The sequence below is a fragment of the Galleria mellonella genome, unplaced genomic scaffold (assembly GCF_026898425.1).
Source record: "Galleria mellonella isolate WM207_F2 unplaced genomic scaffold, CSIRO_AGI_GalMel_v1 utg310, whole genome shotgun sequence".
Lineage (NCBI taxonomy): Eukaryota > Metazoa > Arthropoda > Insecta > Lepidoptera > Pyralidae > Galleria > Galleria mellonella.
In genome coordinates, this window is record NW_026442071.1 from 105,021 (window position 1) to 126,906 (window position 21,886).

The following is a 21,886-nucleotide window of genomic DNA, read 5'->3' on the forward strand; positions in this document are numbered from 1 at the left end:
CATAAACCTACCCCTTAGGGGTTTTTCCAATATTTGCCACGCTTGGCAGGCGGATTGGCAACCGCAGTTATATTTTGGAGATGTTTTGGGAGGAACGTTGCTGCTTATCCCTCGTCCTCCCTTAGTCGCCTCTTACGACACCCACGGGAAAGGCAGGGGTGGCCTATTCTTTATGGCGAAAGAAAAGAATAGTGTGGAAATATATTAATCTTAATTGTAGATGCCTTATTGTGATAGATGTTAATGTTTATTATTAACACTTCCTTATGTAATTTGACCATTTCGCGACTGTGTTCCGGTTTACAATTATTTAGTAAAGATTTTTTTTATTAGTTTTTATTAGTAGATTTGGTTCTACTTACATGAGGACTATTCGTATAATTAATGATCAATTATATTTATTTTTATGCTAGGCCCTTACGACGTATGCCAGAGGGAAACTAGTGACAAAAGCTCTCTATCCTTAGGTACGCATATCTTTTGGTTTATCCGATGTTTTGTAATTTATATCCGAGTAGATACACTTACATGCCAATTATAGTTGTCAGAAAAAAATAATTCAGTTTAAAATTATTAATAAATCATTAATATTTACTGTATATGTTCTCTTTTTATTTTGGTGCAACAAAGTGTAAATAAATAAATGACATTTATACTTTTGCCTACCAAGCATGTCAATTATGCCAAAACCATATGGAGGATTTTGAGACAGGCCTATATTCAGCAGTGGCCTGTTAACAACTGATATAAATAAATGAAAAATTTATAATTTTATGTAATCTATTAATGGTTTTGTGTGCCCGTAAACGTTACTGTTTTGTTTATATATTACATACAAAATAATAATAAAAAAAATACATAAATAAAAAATACATAAATAAAGAATATTTAAAACAGAATTACCTATTCATAAATTATTATCTACGTGTATATTCACAAAAAAAAGTACTAAGTAACTGTACTCACTTGATGTATAACTGTACTTCATTATGTTACTGTATTTCATTTGAATTATTCACTTGTCATTGTATATTTTTATTTATCGTGCAATAAAGAGTTAAATAAATAAATAAAACTGTACTTACATGAGTAATACGTATCGGTAGCAAAAATTATAAGTAAAATCAGTTAAGTGTTAGTGAAAATGTTGCGCATAACAAAAAGTATAGTCGCATTAAGTATCATTTTTTTTGAGAATCGGTATAGAAATAAAATATTCTTATGTATTACCTTTCATATTACCATATAGGTAAAATATTTTGAAAAAAATTATTGATAGGTTTAGTTTCGTTATGATTTCATTAGGAAAGGTTAGTTGTTAAAATATAAATCCAATTAATTGTTCCTAAGAAGTATTTACAATAATTAATATAACAGGAGACAACAGGGAGACGGGAACAGTCGCAACTCGCAATCGACAATGCAGCGGCATGTGGCCCGCTGAGGGCGCAAATTGAATTAGCGGGGTAAAGTAGAGTAGCGCACGCACGCTGCCGCCATAACCGACGCATTATCAGATTAGAAGCTGCGACTTGGCCGCTGCCGCCGTCCTCTATCGTGCAGCCGCATGAGTAACTTTCCACACAGAGTTCAAGCTACATATAAATAGCCAATACATTGACATAAAATTGCGTAGCTCACTTGTTCGTACCACGATTGAGTTAACATAAACAGTTCTTATTATAAAATTAAATTGAATTAAAAAAAAAGGACTGGATTAAAACAAAATTTTAAAAATATAAAATATTGCTATTTATCTATAATTTAGATTAGCTATTGAATAAAATTCAAAATACAGGATAAAATGCCTAATTATATAAAATAAAAAAAAGATATTAAAAATTTAAGCAGTTACATTTCTGTTAACACCTCTCGTAAAAAAATACTATTTTGCAGTCATTTTTAGTATATTTTTTACTTCAACATTTGATTCTCAATTCTCAGTTTTAATGGATCTCAATTTAAATTTAGACAGGGGGCTAAATTAAAACAGGCAACGAGTTAGATGAGAAGAAAAAGGGCTGAATCTATTATTGAGAGTTGACTTAAGAACTTATTACGACGGAGAGAATAAACCCATCGCTTTGGAAATCACGTGTACATTGCTGCATCAGAAGTGAGAGTATCTACTTACAAAGAGGCACGCTTGTATGTGTCTTAGATTCTGTAGAGATATTTACTCGTGTGGTGGTGCTATACAATACGTGCAATCGGTTTTCTACTCATTACTATTCTGATTTGGTCAAGGTCGGAAATCTAGTTTTCTATTCAATTGTGTTTATTGGTCACTTGAAAATCGGCTTAATTAAATAACGTATCAAAATCATTGTGTGTATTTTCTTAAACAATTTCAGCAAATAGGCTATTTATTCCTTTTTTTTATATCGATTAGTAGTGCAATTAGGATCACATTTGAAGTCACTGTTATAAAATTTCTGGACATACCTTCACAATATATTTTTTTTATTTTGTGTGGAAGTAAATTGTAAAAATAAAAATTGTATTGTTATCTGTGATCACATTTATGTTGGCGAAATCTTTTTTTATCACTAATACATTTTTGTATGGAAAAAATGTAGAAAACAAGAAATTTTATAAATCATCCGAAATTTATCACAATTTAAAGTTCATGAAATCTGTTATGCCACAGCTCCTTTAAAAATCAGTAAGCTTATATAATTTTATCTTATATAAGTTTATTATATTTTATTTATATTATTATATTTATATTTTAGAATGTAAACGATAATAAAAAAATCATAATAACTGACATTATACGCCTAGATATTATATATACTGTATTAACACTCGCTACTCTTTTCATATTTAAAATATCTTAAAAAGCGACTAGGGGAGTAAAAACAATATTTTAGTATAAGACACGGAAAACTTTAAATAAAACCCTATACCAAATTGCTAGGCTAGTAATATAACATAATATATTATTAACATTTTATATAGAGATTCGGGCCCAACGGAGAACATAAATGGATTGTAGGACCTATATCAAATTAAAAATTGAGATTTAGTGAAACAACAATAAAACATAAAAGAAACAAATAGAAGAGTGGTTTAATTTAGGTAAGTATTTTTAGAGTAGGCTTGACAAATATCTAAAACATGTTAGGAATACAAAGTTGTTACCAAAAAAAAGTAAGCGGTCGCCAAAGACAGTGAAAAACAGCGCGGCAGTTGTTGTTGTTTGATTGCAGGTCGCTAAGTGATCACATATTTTACTTTGGCGTGTTTTTCATCCAGGGACAACTAACAGTATAAATACGTATACATTAGAGATAGATCTTCAGAATTTACGGTTTAGGCATGGATATTTGAGTAAAATAAATATGAACGAACGAATGAATTAAAATTTGTTATTGTTCTCTTCAAAGTAAGATATATTTTTTTATTTTTATGATGCTTAGAATGGTAAACAAGTTGATGGCCAACATGATGGAAAGTGGTAACCGTCGTCTAAGTAACGGTCTTTTTTAGGCCATTTTAGGGTGGAAGGGAATTCTTAAACTTGCATTTTGCCAAGCGTAATAATAGAAATACCTAATAAAAGCAAAAAATAAGGGAGTGTTACAAAGCAATAAAATTAATAATTATAAGAAATGCACGTAAACAATACGGATAATGTATTGTGTATCATTATCTCGAAATAGAGTCAAATAGAATTTATATAATATCGTGATAGTATAAGACTTTACAAAAATCATTGATATTAGTATTCGTGAATAATTAACCATGATTTATAGTATATATTTAAACTTATAGACATATTTACTTATGTATTTATTTATCAATTAATATTTTAATTACTTATTATGAGTTTCATTCTAAGCAAAATTTTTCTTTCCTTCATTTATTATCAGCTCATGCCAATCTTCTGCTGGATATATCAATGCAGTCCAAATCAATGCGGTACTCTGCTTGTTGTATCAATTTCCTTCCCGCTGTTTTCTGCTTCAGCTAATAGATTTGAGGGCTATATCAACGACTTTGGTTTTCCGTCTAATCTCTTCGTTTCGGATCTTATCCTTTAAAAAGATACCCAGCATACTTTCTCCGTCGCTCGTTGTGTGACTTTTAGTTTTTGGACAAGTTCTTGGAAAAATCTTGAGATAAAGATATGATAGAACTTCCAGAAAGCTGCCTAGCTAATTAGTTGCGTCTATTGATATCCCTGAGAAGTTATGGCAGTTTAACTGCATAGGTCGGTCGAGGTAGACGAAACTACTACCTGAGTTTCTTCTTGTTCAAGTTTATCTCCAGGCTTACGCATCTGGAAACAATATTGAGTTTGTATTCGAATTTTTATATTACAAATTATTTTTGAGCCCTTAGTTATGATTTAAATAGTATTGCATGATGTGAAACTATGGTAGTTTTTATGGTAACTGTTATTCAAAAGATTACGTATAGATGATAACAACCAAATTCAACAAAGTAAAAATTACACAAGACAAGGAAATTGATATTTTGTTTATAACTCTACCATTGCCAATATCATTCTGCTAAAAATAAAGAGATAATTACTAACAGGATATTAAATTACATGAGATAGAGTAACATAAGTAGGCTTACGTTTACTTTATATATTGATAATTTTTTTATCTTATTTCAGAAAATGTTCAAAAAGTTAAATCGCCTACTCGAAATTACGAATACATTTCATTAACTGAAAGTAAACTAACTGAAACGTGAATTTTACAGTTCAGTTTAATCACTTAACGGTTAAGGAAAATCGCAAGAATAAGGATAGGTATCTTACAATCATCTTCTGAGTTAAATATATCAAAATATTCTCGTATTACAGTAATGGGGTGATTTATTATTTTACGTACCTACCTATAAATAGAGAACTTTGATTTTGTAACTTAAAAAAGATGAATAATAAGCTTTAATATTTTATTTTGTTCATAAGTTTTATTTCAGATTACTATTTTATAAAACTTTTGATCATAGAAAACTCGTATAGGTACTAGTCATACATCGCGTTTCCACTGAATATACTTTGTGTAAGTTTTTATATTTAAATGTAAACTTATTTCTTTTTAAAAGGCCGTCAGCACATCTGCAGTTACTCCAGTGTTGCAGGTGCTCATAGGCAACGATAGTTATTTACCATCAGGTGAGCCGTATGCTCGTTTACCTGCTATGTTATAAAAAAAAACCTCTTTGAAACCATTTCATAATTATTAAAATATTATTATTAGAATTTTTATGTACGATCTTTACGTGTTGTGTGGTATAAGGAGGAAGCTGTTCTAACTCTTTTAACAATCATGTTATACTTTTATTGTATAAAATTTAAAAAAAATATAAATGCGAGGTTATACTCGCATTTAAGAATCCTACCTTTTGTAATAATTTGAAAAATGTACTCTCCAATAATATGATCCGGTATATTCTTAGTTACGCTACTGGTAGTTAGCAGTACATTCTGCACGGATAGCAGAGACATATAAGTTCTACGTCCACTGGATCGAGTTGTCGGAGAATAAATTTTTGAACCTATTTAACTTAGTACTACTCCACTTTTAGCACTAAATTGAAATACATTAATTTTGTTTTCAATTTCTTTATACCTTAACCTGTTTATATTTCGTCATTATCATTATAAATATTCATTATCCATATTTTAGTGAGAATTCAATATTAAATAAGTTTAAAATATTTGTTAGTAAAATTGAAATTCTAAATGTCAAAATGTATATGCTTATTACATTTAGCATCTTAATAACTTAGCATATCGTTATGAAATTTATTTAAAAATTTTAGTTTTAGAATGGACAAGTGTAAAAGCCGAATTTATCCCGGTCAATATCTGTTATGTAGCCGAAGTCGTGGGTAAAAACTAGTAAAATATAATTGGAAGTTTCCATTAAATATTGATAATGTAATAAATAAGATATAATGTCACTGGCGTGTGTAAGCGGTGAGCGGTGAGCGGGTGGAGTGAGCTCACAGCGTTCGCTCGAATCCCGTGGGACATTCTGTTGGTACGTTTGGGGACGTCTGGGACTCCGTCGCGTCGCGCAACGACACAACGCTTGTCGGTGCAATATTGAAAATATTTTACGCGCAATTTTCTCATGAACCACCCCTTCTTGGTGCATTTACCGCCCGCTGCGCTGCGTTGTTGTTGTAATTTCTAAAATTCATTAAATGTACCAACCGATTGCAGTTAGAAAAAATATTTTAATGAAAATAGGAATTTTGATAATAACAGTGAAAGAATATATCGAGACTTCATTTAATTTACAAGTACACTAATACAATAAAAGAAAAACAAAAAGCCATATTCTGAATCCGCATATTCATAACAGATTAATAATCTTACTCGTATCTGCAGAGAAACCTGAACCCAATAGTAGGATGTTAATGTGGACGTATGGTTTTCATAAATTAAACTATTTCTACCGAATCTCTTTTTCAGCTTTGCATTAACAAAAAGAAAAGCATCAGTTTTTCTTTTCGTCTTTCTTGTGTTTAAGGCCTTAGTTACGTGAACCTCAAGTGTTCTGTTCAATATTTGACAAACTTTCATGTTTGGTTTTTATTTAATACCTAATTTAAGACATCTATTAAATATGCTTAATAATAAGAATTAATGGTATCTTTAGTTAGTGTTTCGAACAGAGAAAGACTGGATAATTTGATAGTATAAAGAATATGAGTAGGATTAACTGCAAAATTTACTTTCATATAACAGGTTTAAGAGGATACAAAAACATAATAATTTAAGTATCAAAGTATCAACATCAAAATAAAAAAAATGTACGAAATTCGTAATAAGAAGATTTTCTATTTAAATGTTATGGAATTTCAATGAAAAGTAATGAATACATACCTAGAACCATTCATTAAGTGGGTACCTGGATCGTTAATTACGACTTTTTTATTTTCCTCAATGACAAAGGAACTGTCGGCGAAAAGAAAAGTAGACAAGTGTCGTGACACGCACCCCTGTACGAGGGGTGCGGGCGGTGTGCTCAGTCGACCAATGAGGGTTGCAGGCCGAGTGAGCGGTCGCGGCCATTGGCTTGTCATCGGGGGTGCGCGCCCCGCCCCGTCCTCGAGGTTCGCCCTTATTGAATTAGGCTTATCATTCGATTTCGAGTGGGGCGAGCGCGCGGTCCTCCGTGCCCGGCAAAAACTATCGCACGGATCCGATACCATCTGTAATCGGCATAATTCGATATAGTCGCGGCTCATCCAATTATGCGGTTGTGAGCCTTGGCGCTGCAGGCTTCGACAGAAGACGCACGCGCCCCGCGCGGCGCGGCGCTCGCCGCCCGCTTGTTTTGCTAAACAACCGCTGTTTTTGACAGAGCACATGTTAGGAAGTGAGCTGGTTAGATAGCCAAGGCACTTCGCAGCCATGGAGTATGGGTACTTGAGTGGGGCCGGTGGCGGGTTTGAGAGCGGCTGTCTGGGCTCCGGTGGCGGTGAACTGTCGTGGGGCGAGCTGGCGTCATGCGGTCAGATGTCGCAGGCCGCTTACCGGTACCAAGGCATGCGGTACCAGCCTCCACCACCACAGTGCGCGAGGCCTCAGGACGCGGCTATGAGGAATCATCATATTTTCCCTCCAGCTATGAATTTGCAACGTAAGTCATATTTTCAAAATTACACGGAAGTTACAAAAATAATATATTTGACTCTAGATTTTAACGATCGAAATCACATGATTTCTTCACCGTTCATTTTTTAAACTCACAGCATGATAGTATATCTACTTGTGTGTGATTTTTTTTATGCTGTATCTGTAATTTATAAACAGACAAACATAGACAGACTTGATATGTTAATATTGTTAACAGTTGTCATGTATATGTTTATAATTTATTTTATAAAGCAGATTTAACCAGAGGGAGACTTTGTACAAAAGTCGTTTACTTGGGAAACTCTGTCCCATTCGTGTTTCTACCGTGAAGCAGTTGTGTTTGCATGGCTGTGTTTTAGTTTGTAGGTTGAGTTATGGCAGTGAATTTACAGGATATAGAGGAATAACACCTGAGTCCTCACGAATAGCAACGGATGAGGGTTATCATGGGCGAAACAGTATACTCTGTTATGTCCACGGTATGTCTCATGTCTATAGGTGACGGTTATCACTTTCCATCAGGTAAGCTGTCAGTTTGTTTACCATGCTAAGTTGCATAAAAAAAAGTTCTATATAGTTCAGAAACATGCACGAGTAAAATAAAATAAATATGAAGTAGTAATTATTATATTAGTCATTGGCGTGAAGTTAGTTCTTATGCGAACTTTGAGGTAGGTAATAAATAGGTACAAAAGCCAACATTTCAATAATATTAATTAAATTATGTTTTTTAGTTGCATACTTATTATATTATTTCTTTCCTTCTTAACATATTATTTCTGTTTTTCTAGTTTTTTTATTATAGACGGCTGCTACGAGCCGGCGGGCGTAGCGTCGTAGCGTGGCTACGCTCGTCGCAAAAAACTTGAAATATTCATGATTATTGTTTGTAATATTATAACGGTGCGTTGCCTGTTAATATAAATAAAATAGCTGATGCCATTTACAAAATGTTATGCGCGGAATAGGATTTGAATATAATTAATTTTTAGAAATCATTTAATGGTTAAATGGTTGTTTATTAAATATATTAATATGTTTTCTTTAATTTTTCGGTAGATACTATTTATTCAAAATAGTTTATTAAATAATTATATAATAATTATATACTTATTTAATAAACTTATACTTATATAATAATTAATTGCATATTAATAACTTTTATTAAGGTAGGTATAGTTATATACACATATTTATCCGCCTATTCTTTTAGGTTTATTTATTGCATTTTCTGCTTTTGAGCTGTTTGTTTTATTGGTTTACGTACACGTAATCTTAAATTATATAGCCTTTTTAGGGATATGATATTTATGCTTTTAGGTAATATATAGGTATGTATTGTTGTTAATTCGATCGGTTTAATTTTGGAAGCAATTAATCTTGCTGCAGATACATATTATAGGTGCCTACCTACTCGTGCTGCTCATAGTTATGAAACTTTAATATTTATAATATTCAAAAAGAGTAGGAGTTCATATGTTTCCTCCTGAGATTTTGCCAACTTAAAATTTGAATGAGATGCTAAGTTCTTTATAACGCAGAACAATGTATAACGGTAGGTATACTAACTTTTTACTTGCTACTTCACATGCGTGGATTTAGAAGTAGAAAACCTCATGAAATATATTACTTTTAGATATAGATATAACTATAAAGTTGAAACGCACTGTAGATTTTAAGTTAGATCTTAAGGAATACAAATGTGGAAGACGCAGTTAATTTGGTGCAGTAGTTTTTGTGTGATATCGGAACAACCACACAGACAGACAGACAAATAAAAAGAAATTTAAAATTATTTTTAGAAGCTTATATTGCTCTTATTAAAGCTCCTCACAATTTTTTTAATTAAATATGTCCCATATACAGACATCGTCTAGTTACAGTTTCATTTTAAAAGTATGGAGTAAGATGTGCAAGTGTGTTTGTTTGTTATCTCTTAACCCCTTAACAGCTTAACCAATCACTATGATATTTAGTATACACTATGTGGGATGAAGAAAGACATTGGCTACTTTTTATTTGGATCATATATCGCGGGCAGGGAAACAAAGATGCGGGTAAAAGATAGTAGCATATATATTTTAAATACCCTAAGGGAACTTAACACGATGAGATTTTTTTTGCAGATAAGTAGTACCTAGATACTTGCTTCTTTATTGCCGATGTTTCGACTCGGATTGTACCACGTAGTGCTCATGATAAGACCACAAAAAAAATTAGTTTCATATAGTTTATATCGAAATATACGAGTATGACATTTTTTTTAAATATTATTTTAAGGGCTTTTACCTTCTTCAGGTATATTAGTCCTATCGTACTCTGAACTGATTTCTCAAACAAAACTTTATCTACTTTCCCTAGACGCGGAAAGAGAAGAATTAATGCGCATCAATAATTTACAGAGATGTTCAAAAATTTCTGGTTTCTGGTTCGTTCAGCTAACATAGATTGAATAAGACCAACATTAAATTTTAGTTAAAGTGGCGCATAAAACTCATCAATAATAATAATTTTGAATAACAGTATAGGTACTTAAATTTATTTAAAAAGGAGTAACTACCAATCATTTTTTAAGTTTATCTCGACAGATATCTTTTAAATTTAGCGACAGAATTATAAAATGTATATTTAAAAAAATAAATTTCAACTATCCAGTGAGAATAATTTTCGTTTCCAGCCTATTTGATTTGATTCTATATATATTTTTATGTTTGTAATGATTTATAACTCTATCAGTTATGTAAACAGATTTGGATATTTATTATTAAAATGATTGGTTTCATAGAAATTTTATGAAAATTAGTTCAGTAGTTTAAATTTTAAGTCAAAATGATGGGTTTTGTCACAATTGAAGTCGGTTTTTTATTTGGAACACAATTTTAAATTATCATTATATATTCTTCTCTATTATTTGTTTTTTTTTTTATTTCAATTTGTATAATATGACAACTGTAAATTTATTTAGAATTTAAATGAGTGAGGTTTTATTTTTAGCTATTTTTGTTAAATAACATAAAAACCTCTTGAACAAAATAACTATTTAAATTTCATTATGAATGAAATGTAATGTTGAAGAGTTGAAACTTAATTTAAACTTTTTATTTATTTATTTAACTGTTTATTGCACTAGAAATATAAAAATACACTATGACATATAATTAAACAATTCATGTGAAATAAATAGTAACATGAAATACAGATTAAAATTAACATATAACTGTAAAAAAGGCGGTCTTATCACCAAAGATAAGTTTATAAGAGATTGCCCTGATTTAATTTAGTTTTTATCACAAATAAAAAAAAGCTACATTTTAATAAGGTAGCTGTAGATAAATACAGTGTTTACAGATAATTGATATAAGTGCCATACAAGTTTGCTTTAATAAAAATTGGGTTCACTTATGACGAAGCTGTGAAAGCAGTTTATCATCATCATCATCATCTTTGATCTCTATCGTTGCTTTATTGGTATTACAGTATATTATCATGTATGTATATTTATATTTGTATGTATGTTTTTATGATATATATTTAAATTACATAGATCATAATTTATAGTAGTTCTCTATTGTAAGTCAATATGGATATGTCTGTAACTGTTAATCTACAATAATTTATTTTTTTTAATAATTGCATGTTTTTTCAAAGATTGACTGCTAGAGAATTTTATATAGCATTAAGTCCGCCTTTTGTGCCGAACATTTTTTGTAATATGGTCAATAAAGAATAAATACATAATAATGTAAATTACTTTAAACATTACATTAATTCAAATAAAATTAATGAAAATATTAATTAATTCGTTTGAGTTACAACATACTCCGAAATTCAAACGGAAATTCTAATACCAATTAATGGAATTTAAAAAGTTAACATCCCATATCAGAAGCGGGCAGAAGGGATTCAACTTAGTCGCTCTTAATTATATCTTTAAGGTATTTCTAGAAAGTAGAGTTAAGCATATATACCAAAATAACAATGGTGTTTAGGTAATCTAAAGAAGAGAGAGTATAATAGAACAATTATTAGAACAGAACGAGAATGGTTCTGTTGTTTGCCAGAATATTTATTTATTTTTGTTTTCTGCTTTGCGGTGTTAATTCATGGATACATTATTGTTTTATTATGTTATGTCCATGGTACTGCTCACGTCTATAGGCGACGGTTACCGCTTTCCATCAGGTGGGCTGTCAGCTTGTTTGCCATTCTAAGTTGTATAAAAAAAGTTGGATAAGTATGGCAACCTTCACTCAATGACAATACTTTCTAATTTCGTTTTATGAGATGCAAATAATTATAATAAATAAATTTAGTACAGTTACCGTTATGGTTTTTAATATCTAAAAGCTACATAATATAATACTACTCTACTCTGTTTTAAATGTTATGGATTCTTGGATGGATTCAAACATTTTTAGTTGTAAGTATAAGTCAAAATAACAGTTAGATTTTACATTGTAGTGTTTACATAAAGTAGGAATATTTTTTTTAAATAACTAGATATTAATTTAGATGACTTTAGCGTTAAGTACCAACTTATCAATGTTTAATGTAAAATATTAGTTCTTTTAAAAAGTTTAGGTTACGGTTAAGGAACGTCAATATTATAGGTACTCTTAATATAATTTATGATGTGGAAATGAAAGCGATTTCATAAAAGTGACAAATAGAATAGCATTAAATTTTTAATAATATCAAACTAGAATTTCAATAATAGAGTTAAAAAACATGGGGAATCAAAAAAATGAAATGAAAAAAGTGGAAATAACTATAGGAAACTTTATCTCCATTACGATCTTTTCCGTAATGCCAAAGTGAAATCGTTTTCATTTGGTGCACAAGTGTAGGAAGTGGAACTTGGGACAACGATCACCAAACAAAGACTAGACGTGTGCTGGGCGGGGCGGGTGCAAGCGGGGTCGCGAGGGGTGTTCTAGCCGCGTGAACGATTGCGCTCCTAATTGGCAGTGGCGTCCGCGAGAATCTTAAGGGGAGGACAACGAAGCTCGAGCGAGCCTTCTCCACGTCTTGCGGCTCTCGCCTCTGCGTGGACTCCGCGCCGCCCGACCCGTGAGCGCGATTGTTTAACCCCCACCGACGCCCACGCAACACAATAACTCACCTCGGGCGGCAACTCACGTAATCTCGAGTAAGTCCGGATTATGCCCGTTAATCACTCGGAAATTAATTACAAGTTTGCGTATTAATTGTAGTACAATTACAAGAATTACAGGGTTAAGATTCGAATTATTTCATTGGTGACGAGTCAACATAATTGTTGTTTCACTATTATTATACTTTTGTACATTACTGAAAATTTTAATTGAGAATAAAATTATTTGAGATGAGATAGTACAATTTCAAAGCAAAGTAATTACTATAAAGTATTGCTCAGATGATGGATATTTTGTCTATGCAGCAAATTTTCTTTTTGTAAGTAATATAGGTACTTGCGTAATAGGTGTACATTGTATATCAATGCAGCATGCAATTTTTAAAAGTTTTTATTACGACCAGACCAAAATCTAGGCCGAGGATTGGTTCTTGTTGAACTTAAAAGTTTGTATAGACGAGGCTAACATAAAAGGATATTTTGTAGAAAATATTCCTAGTAGACGATAAGTATAACATGAGTAAAAATATAGTTACCTATTGCAATCCATAGTTTGTAGTTGCGTAATACGCAAAACTTACATCTTCGCTACTGATAGCGAAAAGAGAAAAGGAAATTAATAATCTAGATTTAAATTATTTAACTAAGCCTAATTAACAAACGACTACGCCCACAGACAATAATATATTATGACGGTAGGTATTCTTGTGCGTCTAAATCAAATAAATAGTTTTAGATTTTCTAAGACGTCATTCGCCTATTTTTCCTCTTTGTTGAAATTGTTTATTTGCTCCATTTATACTCGTACGATATTTTGTTCATTACAGAAGGGAAAAATGTTTTGGTATCCCAAGTCGATATCGCTATTTCTATTCTCATGTCGCCTTTGTATGCAAGTGGACGGGTTAATTCGATTTGGTGCCAGGACGGAGGGCAATATTTTATCGCATCATGTGATCTATTCTGTCCCAGTATAGTATAGTAGAGTGGGCCATAAAAAAGGCAATATCTCACAGTTGAGCTGCGCCGGGAGCCGCGATCGTAACTTCCACAATGTTACTGCGGTACGGTATCTACACTCGACGAGGGAACTGACTTTTATTTTTACTAAAGAAATTATTGTTTTCTTTCAAAGGTGTACATTGTAACACATGAAAACGGCTCTAGGTGTCGTCTAGACGGATTTTATTATTCGGATTCATAATAAAATACATACGTTTCTATGAATGGAATATAGGTATTTAATAGAGCGATGTTTTAAGAGAAATAGGTTATGTCGTACAGAGCGATAATATTATTATTGTTTTCGGACCAAGACCTTATTTATCCCGTTTCAAAGTACAAATATAGTAGAACTGTTGATAAGTCGTGGTAAAGTGTGGTAGTTATGTACTACTTAGATTAATGCTACTTTAAAAACTATTGGTAAATCTTTGTTAAATATTTATATTAGGGATTGGGTTTTCTAAAGTTTTAGTTTTTAGATACCCGTTCAATAATTACTCAATTAAATAGGTATACTATTTATAACTTTCTGAACAAATATACTATTTATAGAAAAATAATTATTTGATGGTAATTTCACGTTCATTCCTTTTGGGCTTCGTCTATTTTGAATAATTTATTTTCATTCTGGATGAATTTGGAGAATATCAAACTTTATCGATATCTATATATTAATGACGTTTTCTAATGTCAAAGCTTGATTTTATCTTCGTTTACGCAATTATATATATTTAATTTAATATAGGTACATTTTATGATAAAAATCGCAACTGTATTCAAATCAAATATAATGATATTTATACATAAGTCGACCTATAACAATGTATAATTTATACATTGATACTTATAATCAAATTAATCGTCCCGTTTCCAGACGAGTAGAATAATTAGATTTATTCTAAGTGAGTTGATTATAATAACTGTAATAAAATAAACCGGCAACAGTTATGAATAAATAACAGATGTTCCTGGCAAGTTGGGCGGCCGACTTCTTTTATATACGTATATTTTTATATGTTGTTTTGATACTTTTTCTCTGTTTGTTGTAAAATACATAGTTTATTGTGTTGTTGATTCTTATTGTTTCCTAGTCACAACAGTGTTGTACTATGTATTTATTGGACTTACCCGTGACTTTTTCTGCGTGACCGGGATATCTTCCATCGAGATAAAAAGTAGCTTATATGTTTCAGTATTCCATGTAGGTAGTACTAGTAAAATGGTTAAGTTAAATAAAAAATCTTATTTATGATATTAACTAGTACAAACATGATGTAATAGAATTTTTTTAGAGAATCTTATTACTTTATTTTATTTTTATGATATATAAAGGTCAATACGTTGATGTATAAATATCTAAAATATTTATGTTTCTGAATCTATTTATAGTTTCACTGGTTTTTTTTAAACAATGTGTTGTTTGTCAATGGATGTCGTAAGATATAAAATAGTCACCAGTGTAGAAAAGGAAAAGTCGAAATACAACCTTATAACTAGTGATCTGATTACAGTGATAATAGTAGGCTAACTTTCCATGTTAGCCTACTATTATGATGTTTATCTTAAAAGAAATGCTTTGCCAATTCAGCCTTAAAAATAATACGAGTATATAATCATATACATAAATCACATAAGTTACTAACATTGATTACTTCATATTATTACAAATGTACATTTAAAAAATCTTACACTAGTAATGAAGTCTAATATTTTTGATTCAGGAAAAAATATAACAATGAATCGAAACTGTTTTTGGAAATTTATTTTATTATTAAGTATGTTTTTTTGTTGAGAGTAAAAAGAGAGAGAAACTCCTTTTTAATTAAGGATTTTTCGAAATAATGGAAGAAAATATAAAATTTATTTTCGTTAAGTGAGTTTTTACATGAAAAACAAACAGAGATGAACGTATTTTATTTCATTATTATTTTTTTTACAACCAACCACGTTGTAATATTATTTTTATGGTTACCATAGGTATACAAAGCGTGTCGGGTGCCGTGCCGCTCGGCTCTCGTGCCTTCACAATTTAACTGCGACGTCGATGTATTCCCATTTTACTACCACCATTACACAAATTTACCCACATGTTTATTTGCAATATAAAATATATTGCTTCTATGCATTACTCTGAGTCTTTTATAACTTCCAATACAAGAGAAGTTGCATTAGCGTTGGCAAGTTATTAAAAAAAGAAGTATTTTTAAACAGTTTCGCTAATCCAAGATTGAATACTAGCCCAAACCTATAATTCACCTTCATTTTAAATGCATTATTGGATCAATAAAAATATTTTTTTCCCACTTTATTGTCTTAGACCCATATGCTACATAAAAAGTCTTCGTATAAAACGAAAACACACAAGAAATTTTCTATGAACGAAGATAAGGTAGCACCTTCAAGAGAAGGAATCATTTGTATTTTTAAAAATAGGGTTAATTTATTAAGCTATTTTAAAAAAAAGGAGATACTCGATTCTTTATTATATTGCTATTGTATTTTTCTGTATATTTTCACCAATTTCTGATTCAAAATTAATTTATTAACGATTTTTTTGTAATCGATAAATATTTGGTCAAACAGGTATTTTGTTGAAATTTTATAATAAACTTTATTAGTTAATCACTGTTCTAATTTTACTTGCTGTATCCCGCTTGAATTACGACAAAAAATGCCCCCTGTAAATATTGAGCATAGTGCATACCAAAATTACATCCAAATCAGTTAAAACATTTATGCATGATTATGTAACAAACAAAACTTTCAGATTTATGATAGTAGAAAAAAAAAGTTTATACAAGTTGTAAATTTAAGGTACACATCAGTCAGAAAATGTTGAATTATATAATTCTAACTTCAATTTTAATAAAACCATCTGAGGTTTATTCAGGCATCTGATATACGATGCTAAAGAAGCGAAGGAGCCGTGTAACTTGGTCGCGGGGCCTTCATTAATCTACTCTGTAGGTAACCCTTCTCTGGGGCGTGCGGGCGTGCGAGCTGCGAGAGTCGGTCGGCGTCGGCGCGCAATATGCTGCGAGCTCGCGATGACGTGCCGACATCGTCTGCATTATAGATGTTGGAGAACTTTCCGCGTGACGCGAGAAAAATGAACCACGGCTCGCCTAGATGGATTGCGATACAATTTACTACGAGTGTGTACGGCACAAGCTGCTGTGAGGAACTGATTTGCAATGATTTGTTATTCATATTACTTACCATAGATATCTACCATTTGTAATGTCTACATACAATTTGTTTTACAAAATAGTGTAAATATATGGACTACTTGTTAACTCTTTGAAAATCTTATAGTGTTCAATTATTTATATAAGGCGGGTTCATTCCATAGGAAAAGTTATGTATTGATCAGTTCGTTCTTTTTTGAAATAATAAATATTTATATAAAAGCAGTTAGATATGGGACATTATTTATAGAAAATGATTTTTTTTCTATGTAACCACAAAAAATCCTAAATATAAAGGTATTTCTCGTAAGTTCTTAGTGCCCTTCAAGCAGTCTCGCCGTCTAGTAATTAACAACAGGCCCCCGAGCTCGGTGGGAGGAGAATCGTCTAGAGAGGATTTCAGTACAGGGAGAGCGGTGCGGGGTCGTGGATCATATCACCTGTGAATTAATTGCTCTTTGACGATTAATTAGCGCCACGTGTTCCGCGCGACGTGACTTGTGTTGGCACAGTGTTTGATCTGTTCTTATTGAATTTTATAATGTTGATGTGATAAAGGTTTCTTAATAGTAAATTATTATTTTTATGGTTACCGTAGACAGACATAGATATTTCTCTATATTATATTATTAAGGCCAGTGTTCGGAAAACTATGAAACATCTCTCTTTCAAAATAGCTCAAAATTTTAAGCCGAAAGTTTTTAGTCAGTGCGTGTTGCCAGTTATACTTATGGAACCGAAATATCTACGTGGTTGTTCGTCTGGAATCGAAGTATCTACGTGGTTGTACGTCTACAAAAGCTTCAAATTAGGTTCTTAGTGAGCTATAGAAGTGACGATTTTAAATGCATTGCAGAGAGTTGGATCTTTGCGTGACAGATATGATACTGATATGATAATGATATTATTAAATATTTTTTTAAATTAAAAGTTAGTTGATTTGATTTTTTCATTAATCACATTAATCAGGCAGAAATATTATTTTAACAAATACAATTAATTATTATACCTTTCACTAAAAGGATTACTTGACTCTACTAAAACTGCATTAAATATATTAATTAAGTAGGTATAAGTAGCATATTTTTGGTTACACACAGTTTTTGTTACAATGAGAGTAAATTAATTTTCGTACTTGAAAATACAATGGTTAACTAGGTTTTATATAGAAATATTTGCAATACATTTTTTCAATGTAAAGAATTGACTGTTTTTACTACAAAAAAAAAAAAAACTAGTGCAATTCAAATTTCAAATGAAGAATGTGAAGTGAAGTCTGTAGATGTAACTTTTTTATAAATATTATGAAAGTATTCGTGTATACGTATATTCGTGTTGGTTGCGTCTCTACTTTTTATCCCGGTCAATCAATATAAGTATTATTAGACCAGTCACGATAGTCACTCGACCAGATGCAATCTCCTATGCATCTCGTTAGTTTAGTAGTTTTTATTATTATTATTTTAGTAATTTTTAACCCCTGTGTGGGTGCTGTCGCATATTTGTTCAAAATAAAGTTTCTTTTATTTCATTATTTCTTTTTTCTTTCTTTCAGTCATGCTAATAGGTCGTAAGCACAGATGGTAATAGTAATAAATTACTAAGCATAAAATTATTTTATTTAGTATACTTGTCTATATATAATTTAACATCACTGTGTTTATACTTTGGTAGATAAAACGCAAAGTTCGTAATTACAATGACGAGTCAGAGAGGCCTGACCCATGAACTGCAAAACCCAAATTAAACATCTTATGAACAGAAACATCTTGCCAAGATTCTCTTCATTAGGTTCTGCAAATTGCGGGGCAGGGGGTGAAGTGGGGGGAGGCGGGGCAGTGACATGGCGTTTAGCCCCCCGCCCGCCGCGCACCCCACCAGCCTCTATTAATAATGCAAATGAGACCGCACACCGCAGCTCGGCCAAGAAGCGAGTCTCGATTAATTCCGGTTCATTTGAGGTACCTAATTGTCGTTGCGCGCGTGCGGTCTGCGGTCCGTTGCGGCCCATTGCTGTACGTCCGCGCCTCTTATTCCTAATACTTGTTATGGTTTCATGGGGTTTTATACGTAATTACGTTAGTAACTTATAATACCTATTAAATATGTAAACACTTTACAGAGAGTTGTGTAACGTGTTGAAATACTCTAAACATTTATGGTATAGACTTTAGACACTTTTTTAAGTACCTAATACTCGTATGCCATTAATTTGTTACCTTGTAATTGTATACTTTTAATTAATTTATTATTTTAGCAATTTGTTTCTTCTCTTTCTAGTATATAATAAATAAGACGGACAACTAATACTTACTTAAGTCCATTTTGCTACATACCTAATGAATAAAATGAAAAGAACCGTTACGTTGCAGTGGATACTTGGTCGTAGCGCGCTACGAAGCTACGATCGATATCTACGCCACGCGACAGGCTCGAGATGCTACGAGTTTTTCTATCACATTTTATGTTTGTTTGTACATAACTTCCCCAACAATCTATACAAGACATGTACGTATAAACGAATGGGACTCTGCTGTGAGATATTTGTTCTGACTTTGGTGCTGTACGTAAGTGCTTTATAAATACGAGTACACTACTGATATATCAAAATTATTAAATAGCTTTTAATTAATTATTTTTAATTATTATTTACTGTTAATTATTGATAAATGTTTTTTATTTATTATCATAAATAATTATGAATAATTATTTATAAATGAAATAATTTAGAATAAAAACTAAAATAATAAGTCTGCAGGGTACATTACAAATACTCAAATATATGTACGTCATAGAAGGGAGTTTTTAAATAATTAATTTATTATAAATTTATATAATAATTTGGATCCATATTAGGGTACAAATACTCAATTATGGCATATAAAAAATAACAAAAAAGGTTTTTGGCGATAATGTCTATTGTAAAAAAGTTATTTCATTCATTGCAGGTTAATTTTTATAACTATATTCATAAATATATAATTTATATATACGATTGTTACTTACTCAATTTGAGCTATTTTTTTTTAGTTTTGTTACTGATATTCTGAAATTATAACAGTACAAATGAATAAAATTAACAAAAAGTATAATTCTTTCATGTTCAAATTAGAGCTTAGTCAATAAAAACTACTACATTATCCACATTATGTGATCTCTGTATACAAACTATTAAAATTATTTGTGAAGATATTTGGATGTCTATTAATAATGCATAATCGTCTAAACAAATATGAGTGAAATATGAATTAAAGACCATAATGCGTAAAACTCCCAACAAGGGAAGGTCTATGTTCAATAGTTTCAAAATTCAAAATATATTATTGATGTAGGTCTATTACAGACTCTTATGATATGTCAAATCTACTGTCAGTTCAGAATGATTTTGAGATGAGAAGAACTGACAAGAAACTCAGCTTGTATTCTTTTACAGTGGACAGTTAACGGATAGAGTATAATTAACATAAATTGATTTTGCATTTATATTAATATTATTATATTATATTTATTTGCATAATTTTCTTCAAGAAAAGATATTTAAAAGATACTATTATATTATATTTATCAGTCACTTACCATCAGGTGAGCTGCATGCTAGTTTGTCCCAATTTACAAGAAATTCATACTGTTAAAGTTGGAAAGATTAATATTAAAAATAATTAATTAATGGTAATAATTACTACTAAGATACAAAGGTACATTTTATTTTTAGGTAACATTTTATTTCATAGAATAAGGTTTGCTAGAAGAATCAGAAATAAGAACTAGAAATTAAAGATAAGCTCGCGTTTGTACATTACGTTTAAAATTATATGTTTTATAATTATGTTTGTTTGTAATAAGGAAATTAAGTAGTTAACAAATTAATTGTATAAATTCTCAGTAGCAATGTGTAGGTATAATCGGGTACCATGGACGCCTATTTACTATTTATTCGTTAGTGTATATCTAGGAGGTAGTTATGTATGTTCAGGAGGGCGCGACTACGAGAGGGGAGACAAAAATGGCCGCATACAATGCTTGAACATTTATGGAGAAAGCTTTATTTTAGAAGCAATATCGTTTGCAGTTAAAATTTTCCTCGATTTAAAAATTGTGATATAATTTTTTTTCTTTCACGTAGATTGTTATTTTTTATAGTTAACTTATCTTAGTAGAATCAAGGTATAATAATTGCTACTATTTAAATAAAAAAAAATGTACTCATTTTTATTTAATTTTTTTAATATTGTTTTTTATTGTTTTTGTATTGAGACAGTATTCTATGTCACAAATGATTTTAATTCGTATTTCATTTATTTATATTTCTTTAATGTCTAAATTATAATTAATGGCCTATGTCCAGCAGTGGTCGGATAATGGCTGAAATGAATTTAATATAAACTATGGGTATATACGTGTATATTCTATCATATTATCAGTTTATTCTAGCTGGATTCATAACCATGGTAGAATTTTAGCGTGCTCTATATATTTATAGTGACTAAAATAAAGTATTCGTCATCAGCGTCATAAAGCAGGCGTCTTTATGACGTCTTTATCTAAAACACATCTTGGGAAACATTTATCTTAGATGACTTTAACTACCATATTTATCACTAAACTACAGCCCTGACAAACTGTTTGACACTGTATTAGTAGATATATATGGTAAAAATAATTGTTTATACATATACTATAAATACATAAGAGACATTGAATCAACCTTAGGCCAGGTTGGTTCAAAAACGTGATTTGAACAAACTAAAAATTTAATTTGATCTAAACACTTTGACCAAGTTTTCGTTTCAGTCGACTGATACGTTCGTTTCTCCCATCGAAACTTTAAAAACAAATATCACTTGTTACAAAATCTTTTCTTATTTTACATGAGATTTCACCCGAGACTCACAAAAAATATCCGATACAGGTATTATAAACTAAGTAGGTACCTATACTACAAATAATTTATCAGATTTAGTTTTTCAT

General features: G+C 30.9%; 1 protein-coding gene across 1 annotated transcript in view; it reads left to right on the forward strand.

The window, feature by feature from the left end:
* Nucleotides 1-7,130: 7,130 nt before the first annotated feature.
* The window catches only part of LOC113523520 (paired mesoderm homeobox protein 2A-like), a 43,365-nt gene continuing 28,609 nt past the window's right edge, over nucleotides 7,131-21,886 (forward strand). The window contains exon 1 of the mRNA XM_031907647.2: nucleotides 7,131-7,616. Coding sequence (XP_031763507.1) covers nucleotides 7,388-7,616 — 229 coding nt within the window. The 5' untranslated portion in view covers nucleotides 7,131-7,387. The remainder of the gene's footprint in view (nucleotides 7,617-21,886) is intronic.